Raw genomic sequence first — 18,519 nt, 5'->3', positions numbered from 1 at the left:
TGCACTACCAAACACTGCCACAGCACCCAGTTGTGTGTTGTTTGTACAACACACAAAGGTTACTACTCATTTGCTAAGACTCATTTGTTATGCTAATTCTACAACACATTGTAAGAGGATAATATGGATAGAGAGGCTGTATTGTGTGCAAACTGCATGCATGGTTGAGTAACGCTTTTTGGAGAAACAGACGTGGTTTGTGTTAGCATTTTACTGGGAATGGATGTTTAATGCACCAGAATGTGACAATTTACTGAGACTTTTTAATACTGAGGTTTGCTTGTATGTACAATTCTTTGCAAAGACAAGCTTTATGACCTTTCATCTATGCTTTTCAGCAAATACAAGTGATTTCTGTTGCACCCTGTCATATTTCCTGTGCCTACATGGCAGAAAAATCCACCTTGTAGACTCTCATGCAAGTCACATAATTCAGACAGTTAGCCATATAAACTTGGCTGTCAGTGCTGCTGACAGACTTTGTATTGCCACCAGGCAGTAACAGCGGAGGTTTTGGGAACCTGTGTGTGTTTGGATGCTGTCAGATCTAATGTTATGTATGCAGAGAGTTGAGCTCCTGCAGCTCAACATCAGGTCAGAGTTGAATGTAATGTAAAGGCGAGTAAAACCCTTGTCAGATGAGTGATGGCCAGGAGCCAGCACTTAACTCTGAGCAAGCCCTCACTGGCAGGCAGCATGCGGGCTTTAATCCACATGCACGACCCAAAGCTGGACGTTTTTATTGCCATGGTTGGCATCTCACTCACTGTTGGCCCAATGTAAAGCCAGTGTGACAGGCTTTCTGCTAGTCCGTTACCAGGTTCAAGTTGCCTTATCAGCCATATACCTGCATGCTTTGGGCTGTATAGATACCACTGGTAAAGGGGAAAAAAGGACTGGATCTTCAATCATTTTAACAACATAATAAAAGCATTGTCTCATCACTTCTTTAGAAGGGAGTCAACAATGTGCCATTTCTTCATTTCAGAAAAGAATATAACAGCTTGCTCCTGGTTGTAGTGTAGAAAATTGGTATACAGTGCATTCTAAAGCTGTTCCCCCTCTGGGGTCCACTTGTGGCCAGCCAACAGTGAATGGAGAGCAGCTCAGAGATCCCAGGGGACAGAGGAAGCTGGGCGAACAGTCTACAGCTATTACTGACAGCTCTGTGTTTTTCCCTGCCAGCCATGCCCCCGTGAGCTCAGTTCACCTTTTACAGCTACTTTATAGGGTATATTAAAGCTTATTGCAAAGTACACAGGATTGGATGTAATCCAGATATATGCAGTCCAAATAAAGCAGCTGACTTCCTCTACATTCATTCTTCCTTCAAATCCCCTTCTCCCTGACTTCATTCATTTATCTTCAACCTTCATCCTCTTTCTCCTTAGGCTCTCTCTCTCTCTGTTTAGTTTGGGGAATATTTGATTGGCAGGTTATAACCTGCAGTAATGCTGACATTGAAAAAATGTCTTATCTGTAAGTAGTGTTAATTCTTACAGTAATTTAGCTTCAAATGAATGCAAGGGCAAGGGAGAGGGGAAAAATGTACAGTAGCTGAGACAGAAACTGAGGTCAGTACGTTTTAGATGCTATGTTATGAACAAATAACCAGCCATTTATTTTGTCATTATAAAAGGTTATTCTACACTTTACAGTGTATTCTCCTGGTAGTGTTGGAGGTCACTGTGTTTGTTATTTAATGTGGCCAGGTGTTCCTAGAATCCCCTCTTTCTATGAACACAAAAATCAATTTGCAAACCCAGGAGGTCTTCTATTGTAAGCTTTGATGTATCAGAGAGCACATGCGGTTCAGCACAGAAGCAAGCAGGGATGATGCTGAAGGTGGAAATCGTAGTAGTGTAAAATAGTGGAAGGAGCAGAAAGAGGCAGAATGAATGGGCTGATTCAAGAACTTCACACAGTTATTTCCCCACAGGCAGAGAGCTCTACCTCATTAGTACAGCCCTCACCTGACTCTCCGTGCTCCCCTCGCCTGCCTCTCCGATGAAATATGAGGCAAGCCGAACTAGCCTGGAGACCACGGCGCTGCTCGAGGACAGAAGTACAATGTACACACTAACAATACACATTCCATGTTCAGACAGGTGCATATGGGAAAATATGAGAATCTATGCCTGTATATGTTAATTTTTTCTGTCTATTTTGCCTACATTTGATGTGTAATAGTGTGGGGTGGGCATGTGCAAACGTCCCTTTCCAGCCTTCTGCAGAGAAGCCTCACCCCCTGATTAACACTGATGAGTAGCTGAAGATATCGAGCCGACCCCTCTGTCGCTCAGTGAAAGCTTTTATCTAACTCTTCAGGGAATTCTGTCATGTGCTGTCACCCTGGTGCTCCTGTCTTAACTCTCATGCCCTCATCTAACCCTATTATCCACCATCACTGTCTGTTTTTTAATTGTCTGTCTGTCTCTTCCCTGTGCACACATACACTCTCAGGATTTTACTGACATAATACACAATAATCTTTAGATTACCAAATATCTAGATTATCACACATCCTTAAACCAAACCAGGTATAAGAGTCTGAAGAGCACATGTGTTCCAGCACTCAGGCAGAAGTCTCTCCTACTGGGAGTGGCCCAGGTTAGTGCACTGCTTTGTAACACCTTTTTGGAATGACCACACTGCCCCCCAGTGCTACATCTGAGAATGACAACAATACAAAAAGTATACTATAGCCTCATCCTGAGGCTATAGTGGAGTGAAAAGGGTGGGGCTAAGGGTTGCTCTTATCTGGCTAAAAAAATGAGACGGGCTGTGAGGCCAGTTATTACCACATATAATGTATTTAACTGTGGTGTACACTTGTCTGATGTTATCCATTTTGTTTTAATTCTGTTTCTGTGATCAAAAGATGCCTTGCAAACTACAGCATGCAGCACACACACTATCTGTATAGTCCTCCCTCATCCCGATCCACCCTCATATGAATAAGGTGAAAATATGAAACTACAGCCAACAGTTAGCTCAAGTTAGCTTAGCATAAAGAATGGAAAGTAGGGGAGCAGCCACTGTTTTGCAGTGTTGTCTATTAATACAATAAATAAATGAACAAAAAACATCGACAATGAAAATAACATTAATTTATTATGAGCACACCTGCACCACGCACCACATAATGGTTTACTGACCAATCAGCTACTGGGGGTCAAGAGGCCGCAAGAAAAAAATGTACTGTTGCCAGTAGGGAGAGATACTGTAAATTTTTCCAAGAATCATGATGTTTGTCAGTTGCAGAAATAATTTTGTCATGATAAAACTAAAATTTTTAGTAGACAACAGTATCCAGCAGCTCATATGATGAATAATATGTTTTAAACCCCTGCTTCTTCTCTTATTCTGGAAATGTACCAGGGTCACAGCCATACTAGTGTTGGTTACAGATGTGAGATGAGAGTAATTTTTAATGGCACTATACCATTTTTTTTTTTTACAAACTGCAACTTTCTTGCAAATTGTATTTTTGATTAAAATATGATTGTGCAGAAGAAGAAGAAGAAGAAGAAGGCCATCTACAGGAATACGGTACATTGTTTTGCACAGCATTTCAATTTGACAAAACTGAGATTAATCCTTACAAACCAGCATGGCACAATATATCATCATGTATTATAAAATAAAGGTCAGGATGATTGCATTATGCCAAGAAATAATTCATGTAGAAATGATAGATTTTATTCTTTTAGGTCATTTTGGGGAATGTAAATGTCAGAAACAGAAATTAAACAGGAAGTGAAATTAACAACTTGGCAGAGATGCCAAGAATCACAGTGAACAATAGTTTTTATCATTCTTTGATATTTATTTACAGAAGGTTTTTTCACAGTTGCTGTGAGTTTTGACATTTTCACATGGTAACACAGTGGAAATATTTCTACAAACCACACGTACTACCTATCCTGTGACTGGTTCCTCTGAACAAGCAATGTTTCTACCACAAATCATGGCCACGGTCGCCATGACTAACACTGAGTAATCCACCTGTTGTTTTACAGACTAAGAAAATTGCACTTCTAGTAAATGTAAAGATGACAGTCCAAAGCTGCTCATGGCCCGAGAAGAAGTGCTAATCTAGAACGTGCTCCTACAGTAGTGTGAGGTCTTGGTTGACACACGATGAATACAAAGGTGACTGAATAGCTGCAGAGCGTTGCTGGTGGCACATGACCACAAAGTCTGAGTCTGTGCTTACACATTCTGAGAAGCAGAACCGAGTTGGTACACACAAAACTAGAAGAAAAACAACAATGTGACATCACTGGACAAAGCAGCTCACCACGAAGCACCAAAATGTACAGAGAAAATCCAGAGACAAAATTACACCGAGTGATTTGTACAAAACAAGATCTCATCTGTGCATAAGAGTTGATTTACTTTCCTAAAGGACAAAATGAGGCTTTGTTTGAGAACAAATGATGTGTACTGTATCTGAGTTGAATATGCTGGCATGAACTACAATTTTATGCAAAGATGGGGCACCTGAGTAGAGAAGAGGCTATTATTTCTATAAATGGCAATCTGCACTGAGAGGTATGACCTTCCTGAGGAGGAAGTCCCTTTAGCCCTTCTCCCTAAATAATCTGATATTGACTGAAATGCAGTTATTCAGCAGAAGCAGACATTTCTAGAATGGTTTCATTTTAAACTCATTAAAAAGGTGGAAAATAACTACTACTGCAAAATAACATTGTCAATTTAGATTGCTTTCACAAACCTTTCCCCAACCCCGCCCTCATCTGTTTACCCCTTCAGTGCCAGACAACACCATCAAAGCCACTGTAATGAGCAAAAACTCACACTGAGGTAAAATGAAACATCAGTCCCGTCATCTATGAAAAACCTGGCTCACAACAGGACGCTCATGGTTACACGTTCTACTCATTACAAAATGTGCAGTATCAACAAACTGATCAGAATCAAATCAACAAGTTACCAACATGAGGTATACTGTTTTTAATAAAACCCTTACAAAAAGAGGATGAAATAAACACAATTATCAAAGTAATTATCATCTCTACAAAATGAGAGTATGAGAAAGTTTTCCTTCAAAAAAATTCTGATTGTTCTAGCCAACAAAAATGTGAGCAAAAAGGTTACATGTGTAAAAGATAGTGGTTAAATGTGTTAAAAGAGCTCCTATAAGGAGAGCATACATCCTTTATGCTGGAGGCAGGTTTATGCTAATCCCCCTCAGTTCCCTCTCCTCCACATACCATAAAAATTCACTACTGCATCCAGACTAAACACACAGTTAGCAACACCCGTGTAAAAGAAAGTATTTGTGGGGGGAAAAAAATAGATGTTACATTGGAGTTTGGCAGCTACAACATCATGAAGTCCCCTATTACAGGTGTGACAGTGTCTAACTGAATAACAAAACCTCCCAGGCACAAATCAACCAAATATCTAATGCCCATGAGAACAAATTAGTGCTTTGATGTAAAAAAAAATCACCACCAGTCGGAAGATCTGCAAGTAATACATTATATGTCATGGCAACTTCATTAAAGTCCAGGAAAAGATTCTTTTTTTTCTGTCACAACTTGAAACACTATCTGGATTCACCGTTATAATTCTCTGCCCTCCATCCATTCAGTCACAGGTTTGTAAACACTGCAGCATCAGTGTCTACAAATGCTGTAGTGGTTGAGGAAGTAAACACAGGTCCAGATAAAGCCCCACAAACAAACAAAGCAATGGGGACACACAGTCTGGGGTTTTAGCACTTCTCTAGCATGGCTAATCATGGCTGACCTGGACTGATAGAGGTATGTTAAATGGAATGCTTTTGAGAATACTTCTTTCTGGGACTTGGGACATACACACTTGTTGAGCATGATGAATAACAGCATCAGAAAAGAACCTGGGTCAAAAATATACACACATGGTTTTGGTGGTTCGCTTTAGCTTATATAAAGAGCAAATGATCATCAAGATGCAAGACCACTGCACTGCACTGCTCTCTATAACTATAAGCTGTCCCCCAGATCAATGATGTCACAGCAGGTGTTTAATTTTAACAGTGATGGAAAACCTGCTGTGGCCACACTGCCTGGAGCATAGCCAGAAGTAACACAAGTTTGTTATGTTGTTATGTTACTGAGTTTCCCAGTGTTGCAAAACCCACTCATTCAGGCCTAGAAAAAATTGTCTAACCACATTTGACCCAGGTTTGCTAATAACACATTCACTTCTGTCCAAAAATGACTGCTACTGCAGTAAGAAACATGTCATGTTGCTTTGATGGTAAATACATACATGGCAAGGCTGAAGTCTTTTTGAGGTACCATGCATTTTGTTCAGAATAAGACAACAACAAAGGTTTTTAGAGCAAACAAACACTGAGGATGTTTCATAGAACCATTTACAATGCTGCTGCTGATGTGTTTGAATTCAGCTGGTGATATTTTTACTGTTGCATGAACATAGGTACAAATGTGGGCAGGACACAAAGGCTTCGTCTACTCTGTTCACTGCTGCGATAGAAGAAAAGCACCTGAGAGAAGATGAGACATGAACAACAGTTATCTACTTTCAGTTGTGATGGATATAATCGTAGTTATAAATGATTCTAAAAACTTTCCATTTGTTCAAAATCATACAGATGTGTATTGTAATCTCAGATTATCTCAGTTTTTGCCTATAATGCATTCTTTTCCAGGGTTATCTACCTTAAAATATTCCTTTTCTATGGGAAGCACCTAATGGAACCAGAAGAACCAGAAGAAGACACGTCAACACCTCCTGCATGTAATGAATGTTTATACTTTAGCTGTGTTCTTAAAACACAGTTACATGTACTCAACCACATGAATGGCTAATTAGAGCCTGTTAGCAGCTTAGCCTTGTAACAGAACAATAAGTTCACATTATTTTTCTTTCGAGTTATAACTCTTAGTTTTTTATGAAAGCGTTTTAAGAGAGTTCAGTCTAACAGAGTAATTGAAAAACAAGTGGTTAAAACAACCACTTGAATTAAGAACTCTCCAAATCAAAGTTCAGTCAGGCTTATTATTAATTTTTTTTATTTTAAATTTTGATTATGTTCATTACTGGGTGCACATGCATAATAAATCTTTTGAATATATGATGTAAAATGTTTGCTCACAATAGCTGACGAGTCTACTCACCATACACCTTATTTTTAATACCACATGTATAATCCAAATATTCTTGTGTGGGGTTGTGGATGCAGATTACTGTACAACAACTTGCTGTTATGTCCATGCTAAGACATAAAACACATCCAGCTATTGTATCAGGTTAACACTTATTGTGTGCAGATGGCACAACAGTCAAACTGCAGGAGCTATTACCTTCCTTGCCTAGTTGGTGTTACTTTGACAAGAAGTGGATGACACAGGATGGACCAGGTTTCAGGCATTCAGGCAGACAGACATTGGGTATGTATGGATTTAGCAGGGTGCAGAACACTGTATGGAACATTAACATTATACTAACAGACATCATCTATTTGATTATGGAGAGGAAGCTGCAATGCACTAAAGAGACATAATTTGCAGTTGTAAGAACATACAGTCAGTGTCGGACGATTAATTTTGTAAAAACTAAAGGCTGTAAAATCAAACAAGTTAAGAAAAAGATTTTAAAAAGGTGCTAGTTACATAAAACTAAAGAACCACACTGGAAACCGTCCTGAAAAGAAATGAGGTAGTGCCGTTTACAAGGAGTAGGGATGCACCAAACCAATACTGACTGACTGTGCTTCACATATCAAATCATCGTCATGAGAATCACTCTGACTGAATAAGGAACAGTTTATGGTATAAAGATATTGTTTATAGTGAACTATGGCACAGTATTTTGACAACATAATGGTGATTGGTGCATCCCTATGGGAGCTGAAAAAGAAGAGCAGATGGATCCTTGTATCATCTCCTCTACTTCTCCCACCAACATAATTAAAACCAAGACCAAACCCAACATGTAAATACTGATTCTAAAATGAGTAAAATAGAGAATAAAAACTTTTTTCTTTTAACTGAGTGTCCCTGGTTTACAAAATTACACAACCTGGATATATGGCATTTTGGAAAGGAATACTTCAGATGTACCAAATTTGTATACTCCATATGATTTCTTTCTTTCTTCTTTTTTTTTACATTTTAAGTGTTTTTCTTTCATTCATGTTGTGTGTACTTGTACTGAATATAATCATCTATAGAAATATACAGAGGTTATAAACGCACCTAGAATAATTAGGCACCTGAGACCCCCACACTCCAATCAGGAAATGTGTGTGTATGTGTGTGTTTATGTATGGCTGTCTGAATTTGTGTTCAGAGAATCTGCCAGGATTCTTTCAGCTTTCTTTGTGTGTTACAGTGTGTTTGTGTGTGTGAACCCTGAGACAGCAGGAGGCTGGAGAGAGACACAGGTGTTTTACACTCTCAGAGTGTGCAGATACTCTTTAAGGCTTATTCCTCAGTGCCACCGCGAAGTAGCATCCACACAACGAAGCCCTGGGAGACACTCTGCTTTCAGTCCTGCCGATGATGATGACAGCCTGTCCAAGTGCTCACTCACTCAGGGAATGTTCCCGGTTGCTCTTGATTCCTGAGTGGAACAGAGCTGTGTGCGACACAGTGGGAATAGCCTCCTCCAATCAACTTCCATCTGCTTGGTTAAATTCAATCTGTCCTATAGACAGGAAGATACCCAGAGGAAAGTATGGTTGCAGTGATAGAGAATGCATACCCATATACGGTACTCTACCACTAAAAATATACTGTATATGCTGTATATACACATGTGTGAAACAATGGATTCAAAGTACCTATAAAACTTTGTATGGAAGTGAAAGAAATCCAATAATGAGGTGCATAAAAATAATCCATTGGGATTCTTCCTGGGTAAATAAAAGAAAAAAATCAGTTGGATGTCTGTGTGTGGCTGATGCCCTACATGCAGAGACTATGGGCACAGGTAACTGTGTGCTGCTGAGGTAGAGTGGACAAGGCCGGAGCTGACAAAAGGGGCAGGGGATAGTCCAGCAGAGACGGCCTTCCCTGGTGCTGAAGGACAGTGTCTGGAGCTCCCGTTTTCCAGATTTTCTGACTTCAACACAGACCTCACTGTCTTGGGAGAGTGGAAGCCATTAGTTAACCCCGTGCCATGCTGTGGCTCTGTGTCTGCAGTTGGCTGGTGTCCCATGCCTTCTATCTCCCCATTGTGATTAGCCACCAACTTTATTAAAGGAAGACTCGATGGGCTCTGGGCCAGTGACAGTTTTTCTGGAGGTTCCTCCTCTCCCAGTGAACTCAAAGGGGAATACCTGTCCTCTGATAATGAGGTTCCCCTGGTGGTGTTGGAATCCTTTTCGTTCTCCCTGCCCTCGCCCTCTTTCTCCCTGTCGGGATCTGACAGCTCAGAGTGAACAATGACTTCTGCCTCGACCTGGTTACTGCACAGAGAGGTACACAGGCTGTCATCTATGACCTGCAAAGAAACAAAAGATTATTTGTATTGGTTTGTATTCCTGAGTAACACAAAGTCTAAGAGTGATAGTTCCACCTTTATACACATCCCTATACAATGTGCAAGTATAAGGACGAGTACGATTACAATAGGTAATGTATATCATTGTGTTTTGTTCACTCATTTACCATGCCGTTGTCACCAATTAGTATGTCTAGCGCTCCATTAATGAGTGTTGGTGAGTCGTCGGTTATGGTGTCCCTGTATCTAGTGATTCTGTTGGCCCAGTTATGGCTCACAGAGCCATTCCATGCAGCCTGTAACATGAACAAAACAATTGAAGTTCGAATTAGAACTATTATCCCTTCATTAGCACAGTGAGAAAAAAAAATAGAAAAGATCCATGGCCCATCTGAATAAGAGCTGCCCTCTCTAAGGTTTTGGCCATGGGCTCAGGAGCAGGGGCACCTCCCCTTTCTCTTAGATTAACACTTGCCATCAGACTCTGTTCCTCTGGGGCCTCTCCTGGTGGCCGAACAGTCTCTTGGCTGCCTGAGGGCATCAGTGTCTCGAGCTCATGGCTATCACTGCACTCTGGCTCATTTGAAGATGTGGGGCAGCCTCCTCTCCTGTACTGAGGCGTCACAGTGGTGAAGTCAGGACCTCCAGATATCTCCCTGTTTGTAGCAGTAAAAGAGAGAGTGAAAAAAAATCGTTTGGAAAACCACAGTATGAGACCTGAAGAAGGAGAGCTGTGATCCATACCTGGATTTGCTATTGCGAAAGCTAAAACACATGCAGAGGAGGATGCATATCAGTCCCAGACACACACCCACTATGATGCCTGTCACTGCATGGATGTCCAGCTCTGTTAAAATATGAGAAACATGAAAGGAGAATCAAATAATCAGCCTGAACATGGGTTTAAACATGATTGCTATTGATTTTTATATTTTATCACTAGCTACTTTTGACTGAAAGTAGCTAGTGATAGTGATTTTTACTGAAAAGACCATCTTGAAAGAATTGCAGAAATACATCTTGTTAGAAGTACTATCTGGCAGAGGTCTGATTATTTCTTCATGTAAGAAATTGGCACGTAGCATAGAGCTGTGAGGCAACATTTAACCAGGGAGAGCAGGCCTTCATTGATATTCATTTATGCAGGGTGTTGTTGGCAGACTAGACTAGGTGAGGAGAGTTAACAGATGGCAGAAACTCTCACCCACCCACTTTCAGCCACCAGCCATCTTAGTCCATTCACACACCACAGTGGCACCACACAGGTTTATTCTGTTCACATCCCATGACTGACACTGACTTAAAAATACTTGATTCTACTGCACAGTAAAAAGTACAGTACTGGTTGCTGTATACAGCTTTGCTCCTTGATGTAGAGCTCAGTATTTAATACAAACTGGGCCTTTAAGATGAAAAATACCGACAGTGTAATGAAATGGCAAGTTGAAACACAAAGTGACACAAAGGGAAAGGAAGTGTGTTTCACAGAAAATACTGCTACAGTGATCCAAAGATCTCTGGGAGTCACTAGAGAGGGCACCTGTATGTATTTCCTCTAAATACAGAAACAAGAGGACAGAAACAGCAGTGTTCTGCAGAGCTACACCTTCTCTTCTGCCAAGGACAAATCACACACTTTTAATGGCTATATGCATTGTATGATATGATGATGTGTGTGTGCTTATCAAAAAGGCCACAGAAGTGTCTCTTAAGTGGAAAGTGTTTTACCAACAACAAGTTGCTAACAAGAGCAGTTATAAGTAAATACTTTTCTCCTCTTAATATTGTGACAGACACCTTCCTCTCCTCACTTCCTATTTCACTTTTTTCTTTCTATTCTGGTGAGGTGAGTGAAATGAAAAGTACAGAAACTGACAACTGCTGGTGGTTGATCTTCATCATCTTTTTGTTTTCTGTCTGTTATATTTGACACATGTAACCATTTCTTTTGCTTCAGTGGCGTTTTAAACCCTGTGTCCCTGCGATCATCACAGGGAACGTCAGGTCCCTGGCAAATAAGATGGATGAGCTGGAGGCGCTTGTGTGTATCACGGAAAATGTGGCTGCACAGACTGATACCGGACGTGAATGTGACGATCGCTGGCTTCCACACAGTGCAACTGGACCGAGACACCACTGTGAGTGGTAAGAAGAAAGAAGGGGGGCTAGCCATGCTCGTAAACAACAGGTGGTGCAAACGGAGCAGATCTATGTCAAGGAGTTTACCAACATTATCGCCATCACCGTCTACACTTCTCCAACCGGTAACGCAGACACGGCCTGGGATTTCAATCATGTCTGTCTGTCCTCCACTCTCCCTACATTCCAGCAGTATGTCCAATGTTACACAAGAGACAAAGAGACTTTGGATTTATTGTATGCTAATGTCACCATCGCATACACCTTCCACTGCTCTTCCTCCACTGGGAAAGTCTGACCACAACCTCGTCCTGCTCCCCCATCATACACACCTGTGGTTTAGCAACAACCAGTCACTTTGAAGACTGTTATGAAATGGTTTGATGGTGCCATGGATAGTCTGCGTGATGCCCTGGAAACCACCGACTGGCCTGCTCTGTATGAACCACATGGTGACGACCTGGATGGACTAACTGTGTTTCTGACTACATCCAATTCTGCACTGACAACTCCATCCCCACCAAGAAGGTGCGCTGTTACCCTAACAACAAACCATGCCTGACAAGTGACCTGAAAGCCCTTCTTAATGAGAAGAAGAGGGCCTTAATGGCTGTGGACCACACTGAGCTCAGGAGAGTCCAGAAGGAGCTGAAACAGTCTGAAGGAGAGTAAGGACGCCTACAGGAGGAAGCTGGAGGAGAGACTGGAGAGACACCAGACCAGGGACGTCTGGAGAGGGATGACAGCGATAACTGGTTTCCAGAGGAAAGGAAAATGTGCAGCTGAAGGGAATGTGGACCAAGCTAAGACTGCAGAGCTGTGTGTCTGCCACCGTGACAAGCAACATTGGAGCTCCCTTTCTATTCACCACATACACAGCTGACTTCCAGTACTGCTCTGAGTGGTGTCACCTTCAGAAGCACTTGGATGACATAGCCATAGTCGGGTGTGTGGAGAATGGATGGAAGGATAAGTACAGGGGCCTTGTGGAGTGTTTTGTCAGATGGTGTGTGGAGAATCACCTGCAGCTGAACATGGCCAAGACGAAGAAGATGGTGGTGGACTTCAGCAGGAGCAAGTCCCCGCCCACCCCAGTCTGTATTAGTGGGAAAGATGTGGAAGTTCACAGGTTCCTAGGTGTCCAACTGGACAATAAACTGGATTGGTCCACGAACATTGAGACTGTTTACAAGAAGGGCATGAGTAGACTTTACTTCCTGAGACTGAGACTCAGGTCCAGCAGGATGCTCCACATGTTCTACAAGTCTGTCATGGCGAGCACCATCTTCTCTGCTGTAGTGTGCTGGAGGCATTTAACCAAAGGACGCCAAGAGACTGGACACACTCATTAAAAAGGTGGGGTCTGTTGTTTTTGCCAACCTGGAGGAGGTGGCGAGGGACAGAATGCTGTCTAAACTGCTTCCACCCTCTCCATAAAAATGCAGCCCCGCTACTAAGGAACAGTACAGGAAGTCATTCCTGCCATCCACCATCAGACTCTATAACTCATCTCTGACTGTCAAGAGCTGTGCTTACAAACTTAAAGCATCACATCAGGTGCACTTCAAACTTCTCAGTTACTGTGTATTTATGTTCATTTGTCTGCTTCTATGTATGTGCATGTGTATAAGATTTTTTTTCCTGTATATAGTGTATTTATTGTTCTTTGATATATGCTGCTGCTACTGCAGCCTAATTTCCCTAAGGGGATTAATAAAGTAAATTTTAATCTGATTATAATGCGTACCATATTTTGGAGGGAGGATGTGAACATCCTTTATTGGTGAATAAGGCCCTGGTCCCACCTCAGTAGACGCTCCCAATTTAAAATAGTAACGAGTGCCACTGGACAAACCATGGACCTCAGTGCTGGTAATGCTCCCTGAGAAAGACAATGAAGTGAGGAGACAGCTTGTCAGGATCAGTCATACACAGTTGAAAAAGTCACATTTAAAGAAAAAAATACCACATGAATAACATGTTGGATCATGACAGGAAACACCCACCATCCTGAGAGACATTTCTCCACAAGTACTCTGGCTCGCTTAGGTTGCCACTGTACAGAATTCTGTAGCTGGTGATGATACCATTAGGCTCCAGTGGAGGGCGCCAGTGCACCAGCACAGAGGAGGAGTCCAGAGCACTCAGCTGCAGCTCCTCCGGAGGTGTGGAGGGCCCTGAAGGGAAAGAAGACCAGGTCAGTAATTAGAGCCCAGCAACGAGGCCTCACAGCTGGGGAAGGTATATTGTCTTGGTGGGAGATCTGACATGTTGTGTGACAACCATCTGTGTCCTCATGTCCCTGCCACCTGGGTACAGGAGAGAGTGGACGAGTAGGGCAATGGGGGAATGGGCTGGGGTTCAGGTGACACATGGTAGTGGAGAGCATGATGGGGTGACTGGTGGTAATAATGTCATTAAAAGCAGCCAATTCATCACACACCACTCTCACCTGGGTGACAAACAAAGTCGCTGGCCAGCACAAGAGCCACTACAACGCCTGGGTGTTTTATTACAGCCAGTTAGCAGGCATTGATGCCAAGTGATATAATTCCCATGTTGACTGGCCTCTGGCCAGCCAACACACTGGCCTGCACATGAGTGAGCACACATTCACTGCAATCAGTGAAGGCCACTGTCATATGCATTAACAGGCACAGACTGCAGACTTTAGAAAGTAAGAGCTGACAACCAGTCCAGACCCAAAAGACACTCTTACATTTTCACTGACACAGTTGTGCACAAAGTCTTCTTTTAGCTTGTTTGAGACCTGCTTATTGGCAATGCAAAGTTGTGTGTGAAGGTAAGGAATGCAAAAAAAGACTTTCTGTAACCCAGCAGGTGTAACAACTACTGTCGGTATACTACTGCTCCTCTTCAATTAATATCAATATCTGTTAAACCTGCAGAGAAATCCTCAGGCTTATTAAAGACTCACGGTCAGACAGAGTAGACACCTCCACAGTGCCACTGAAGGGTCCAACCACGTCCACTCCATTCGACTGCACTGCCAGCTCATAACGGGTGAAGGGCTTCAGTGACCCGAGTAATATCTCCTGTGCAGAACTGCAAGACACAAAAATGGATTGTCATGAGTTTGTTTGATGTTTTCTAACATAATACAGCCACCATAAACATGTGTTCAAGCTGTTAAAGCTACACTTTCTATGTATGACGACACATTATATGGACACTGGATTGCTATGTGATGATGCCACACAAGCGATTCATAATATATTAGAACTCTCAGAAGATTTGAGCATTTCTTTATTTGATAAAGACATGAGAAAGCAAAAGTAGAACTGCCACCTCATAGCTACATGCCCTCAGCCAACATTTTTATCAAAGGCTTTGTGGCATGGGGACCTTAACCTTTGACCATCAACATTTAATCCTGCTAGATACAGGTTTTGTTTGTATAAATGTGCATTGGAATATGGAATAAAAGCCAACATGTCAGATGAGGCAAATTCTAACTACTTCTTCTCTAATGGTTCAAAATCAAAACAACATTTCTTTAACACATTCCTTAGATGCTGATGATCCATGAAAATATGTGTACAAATGCCTTGTCAAGTTCAGAAGGTACACAGGGAATGCTATGTAATGCTATCTAATATAAAATATGGAATAGTAAATGTCTTTTATTACATTACACATTACAGATGTTCATCAGAGCTTAGAAAAGTAAAACCTTGGAATATGTTGGATCATTCTGAGATGTTTAGTTCTGACCTGGTATGATAGGAGACCAGGGATGCATTTGTGGTTCCTGCTGGGCTGCAGCGTATGGTGTAGTTGATGATGCGTATGTGGCTGGACCTTGGTTTCTCCCAGCGCAACCAGATGGAGGTGGAGCTGTTGGCCGTAGCTTGAATACTGCTCGGGGGTATTGGAAGGAGGTCCTTGGATGGTGATGGTGCTTTAACACAGAAGTACACATTACCCTTGAATCTTAAAAAAACATATTATAGCCTATTATTGTATACAATAGGTGGAAATGAATAGTAAAGGTTAATCTATTTTTCCCACCCACAGAGAAATCTTACTTTTGTCATGGGCCTTGCTTGTCCTTCCATTCCACACTGCAGATACTCCATCTATCTGCTTGTTGAATGCCCAAACTCTCACCTCATACTGCCTGCCAGGGACTGACACGAACAAAAACATACAAGGACAAAATTATGTCCCCGGTTTAAATGCAGTCTTTTTAGCCTGACAATGTCACTACTACTTCAAGCTTTGGCCTGAGAGACAACTAAATGTTGAACAATTGAACTGCATTTCTCCCTTAAGCTTTTTTTTTAATACTACCTATGAAGATACAAAATATACAAACAAAAAAGCTGGCTCACTGAGTCAGGCATCTCACAAAAACAAAAACACATCAAACAAAACATTTAAAGAGACCTTACCAAGTCCAGTGAGGAGACGATACCTAGGCTTCTTAGGGAGTTCAATGGGTTGGGTCGGTAGGTCTCCACAGGCTGACCTGTTACCTCCCACCTGGTGACAGGACAGCTTGTAACCAGAGACCAATGTGTGATTGGGCGAGGGATGCCATGTCACATTGAGCGTGCTCACTTTGGCTCTGACTTTTAGCTCAGTGGGAGCAAAGATTACTGAAAAAAAGATGATGAAAGCACAAATGACACAAACCAGAGGAGCTTAACTTCGTGATGTTGCTTGTGGACATAATCATTCACACAGTGAGAACCTGACCATATTTCAAGGTTAGTCATTCCTTTCATGTCTGACTGTTGAATTATTTATAGGTGGCCACTTACGGTATAAGCAGACAATTAACATCTTAAAAATAGTCATTGTCCAATGAATGCCCATCAACTGTTAAACATTCCTCTTACCCATGCTGTTGTCACTGTTATTGGCTAAAGTTTGGTGCTGGGCCCACTCAGAGGGAACCCCAAAGCCAACACCAGTCCCAGCAGCTATCCTCAGTCGGTAGGTCTGATTGGGCTGCAGCTCTCTCAGTGTGAACTGAGTCTCATTTCCCCCAACCTCCACTGAGAAAACATTATCCGCTAGGGAAACACCAAAGACACACAGTTACATGTGCATACTTACTTCTGAAGTGCCTAATTTTTCTAATGTTCCAAATGCTTTACTACAAAGGTGCTTTTTCTGCAGTGATTCTTCTACAGTGAGGTCTCTTTTTGCTGCATAACTTACAGTGGTTTCCTTAGTATTTGCTGAATTAGTCATGGCCAGCAGGGTTTACTCACCTTGATCCAGAGTGCTATACTCAATGCGGTAGCAGGTAACAGCTCCACGACTGAGATGTGAGGACAACGGATGCCACATCAGTCTAATGTCTGTGGGAGAAGTACTAACTATAGACAGCTGAGGAGGTGCGCTCGGCACTGCAGGAAAGGGAAAAAAAGAATCAGAATCAGAATCAGAAATACTTTATTGATCCCAGGGGGAAATTGTGAGTGAGCTCCCTGAAGGAGTATTGAGATATACTCATACTGACAATAGCAGGGATGATTAATAATTTATTACTGATATCATGTTAAAAATACACATATCCTAAAGATCTGCCCAGTGTCTGGCCCATGGAAAAACATGCTATTATTCATATTGTATAAAACTTTGTGTTCATATCTGGATTTTCCAGAGTAATTGATGAAGAAGGCATTCTAGCAGAAGGAATAAAACATGAAAGATTTTAAAGAAAGTGAAGAGCACAACTGAGTCTCCAGTAAACCACTGCTGCTGCTGTTTTGAATTAAGGGCTCTTAAATTTCCCAGCTACAAAGCTGGCAAGCATGCAATGTTTGTTAAGCATCCCAGGCTTTTCTTATTTGATCTGTGTATTAGTTTGATTACTCACCGTCCTCCAGCATCTCTACAGTAACAGGCATTGATGGGGGACTGGCACCCATTGGAGAATAAGCTACCACAAAAAATGTGTAGGCTGTATGAGGGAGAAGTTCTTTCACAAGATATTCTGTGGTATCATTGTTCATCGCAAACTGATAGTCCTCATTGTCATAACCTGAAAATAAATGAATACATCAATAAATAAATGTTTTTTTATACAATCTTACCATGACACCTGTGCAGAAAGAGACTAACCTGCAATGCGCTGGCAGTGTAGAGAGTAAGCAATGATTTGGTCCGAGTTATGCTCTGGTTTGTCCCAGGTGAGCAGGGCAGTTGTGCTGGAGTAAGGTGTAGCAGACAGGTGCCGAGGAGGGCTCGGCAGTCCTTCCCTCACAATGACCGTCAGCTTGGCAGTGGCACAGGCTGTGCCTAGTCCGTTGTCTGCTATGCATTGGTAGTAGCCTGCATCCTCTAGAGCCAGCTGGTTGATAAGCAGGACTCCAGGGCTTTGAGTCTTCATCCGTCTGAATGACTTAACAGGCTGGCCATTCTTCAGCCAGTGTAACACTGGAGGAGGCTCCCCTGAGCTGTTGCAGACAAACCTGGCTGTGTTTCCCCTGGAGAGAGACACTGTCTCCGGGGGCTGAATAATCACTGGTGGGGCTGTTGGAGGTAGGAAGACCAGCTTTAAGTTTTGCACTAAGTCAATCAGAAGCTAACTTTGTCTCATCAAATCACTTCTCACTGGCCACCTGTTGTTCCATAAGTGCATAGCTTACAGCAGGGTAAGATGGAGAGTTGTGTGAGCTTCTGATCTAAATCTAAATAATCTTGTGAGACTCCATCTGCCTTACAAGTATTTATTTGAGTGCACACACAAATCGAATCAAATGTGAAAACACTGCACATCATATAACATTATCAACACTGGATATAGTAGCTAAAAAAATATTGCTTTCAAACACTGTGAATGCTCCTCTTCATCATTAGAATGACAGATGCTCTGTAGATTTTTATTACTAAAGAGATACTTAAAATAGAAGCAAT

At 41.9% G+C, this 18,519-nt stretch overlaps 1 protein-coding gene across 1 annotated transcript in view; it reads right to left on the bottom strand.

Moving 5' to 3' along the window:
- Positions 1–3,856: 3,856 nt before the first annotated feature.
- Positions 3,857–18,519, bottom strand: part of igdcc4 (immunoglobulin superfamily, DCC subclass, member 4) — a 37,548-nt gene continuing 22,885 nt past the window's right edge. The window contains exons 7-20 of the mRNA XM_028402338.1: positions 17,725–18,135; positions 17,480–17,644; positions 16,869–17,006; positions 16,491–16,667; positions 16,041–16,247; positions 15,675–15,776; positions 15,361–15,547; positions 14,564–14,691; positions 13,632–13,802; positions 13,373–13,507; positions 10,231–10,333; positions 9,962–10,142; positions 9,654–9,782; positions 3,857–9,486 (exon numbers count right to left, since the gene is read on the bottom strand). Coding sequence (XP_028258139.1) covers positions 8,962–9,486; positions 9,654–9,782; positions 9,962–10,142; positions 10,231–10,333; positions 13,373–13,507; positions 13,632–13,802; positions 14,564–14,691; positions 15,361–15,547; positions 15,675–15,776; positions 16,041–16,247; positions 16,491–16,667; positions 16,869–17,006; positions 17,480–17,644; positions 17,725–18,135 — 2,759 coding nt within the window. The 3' untranslated portion in view covers positions 3,857–8,961. The remainder of the gene's footprint in view (positions 9,487–9,653; positions 9,783–9,961; positions 10,143–10,230; positions 10,334–13,372; positions 13,508–13,631; positions 13,803–14,563; positions 14,692–15,360; positions 15,548–15,674; positions 15,777–16,040; positions 16,248–16,490; positions 16,668–16,868; positions 17,007–17,479; positions 17,645–17,724; positions 18,136–18,519) is intronic.

Source organism: Parambassis ranga, chromosome 3 (assembly GCF_900634625.1).
Source record: "Parambassis ranga chromosome 3, fParRan2.1, whole genome shotgun sequence".
NCBI lineage: Eukaryota > Metazoa > Chordata > Actinopteri > Ambassidae > Parambassis > Parambassis ranga.
This window is presented reverse-complemented; position numbering and strand designations above follow the sequence as displayed.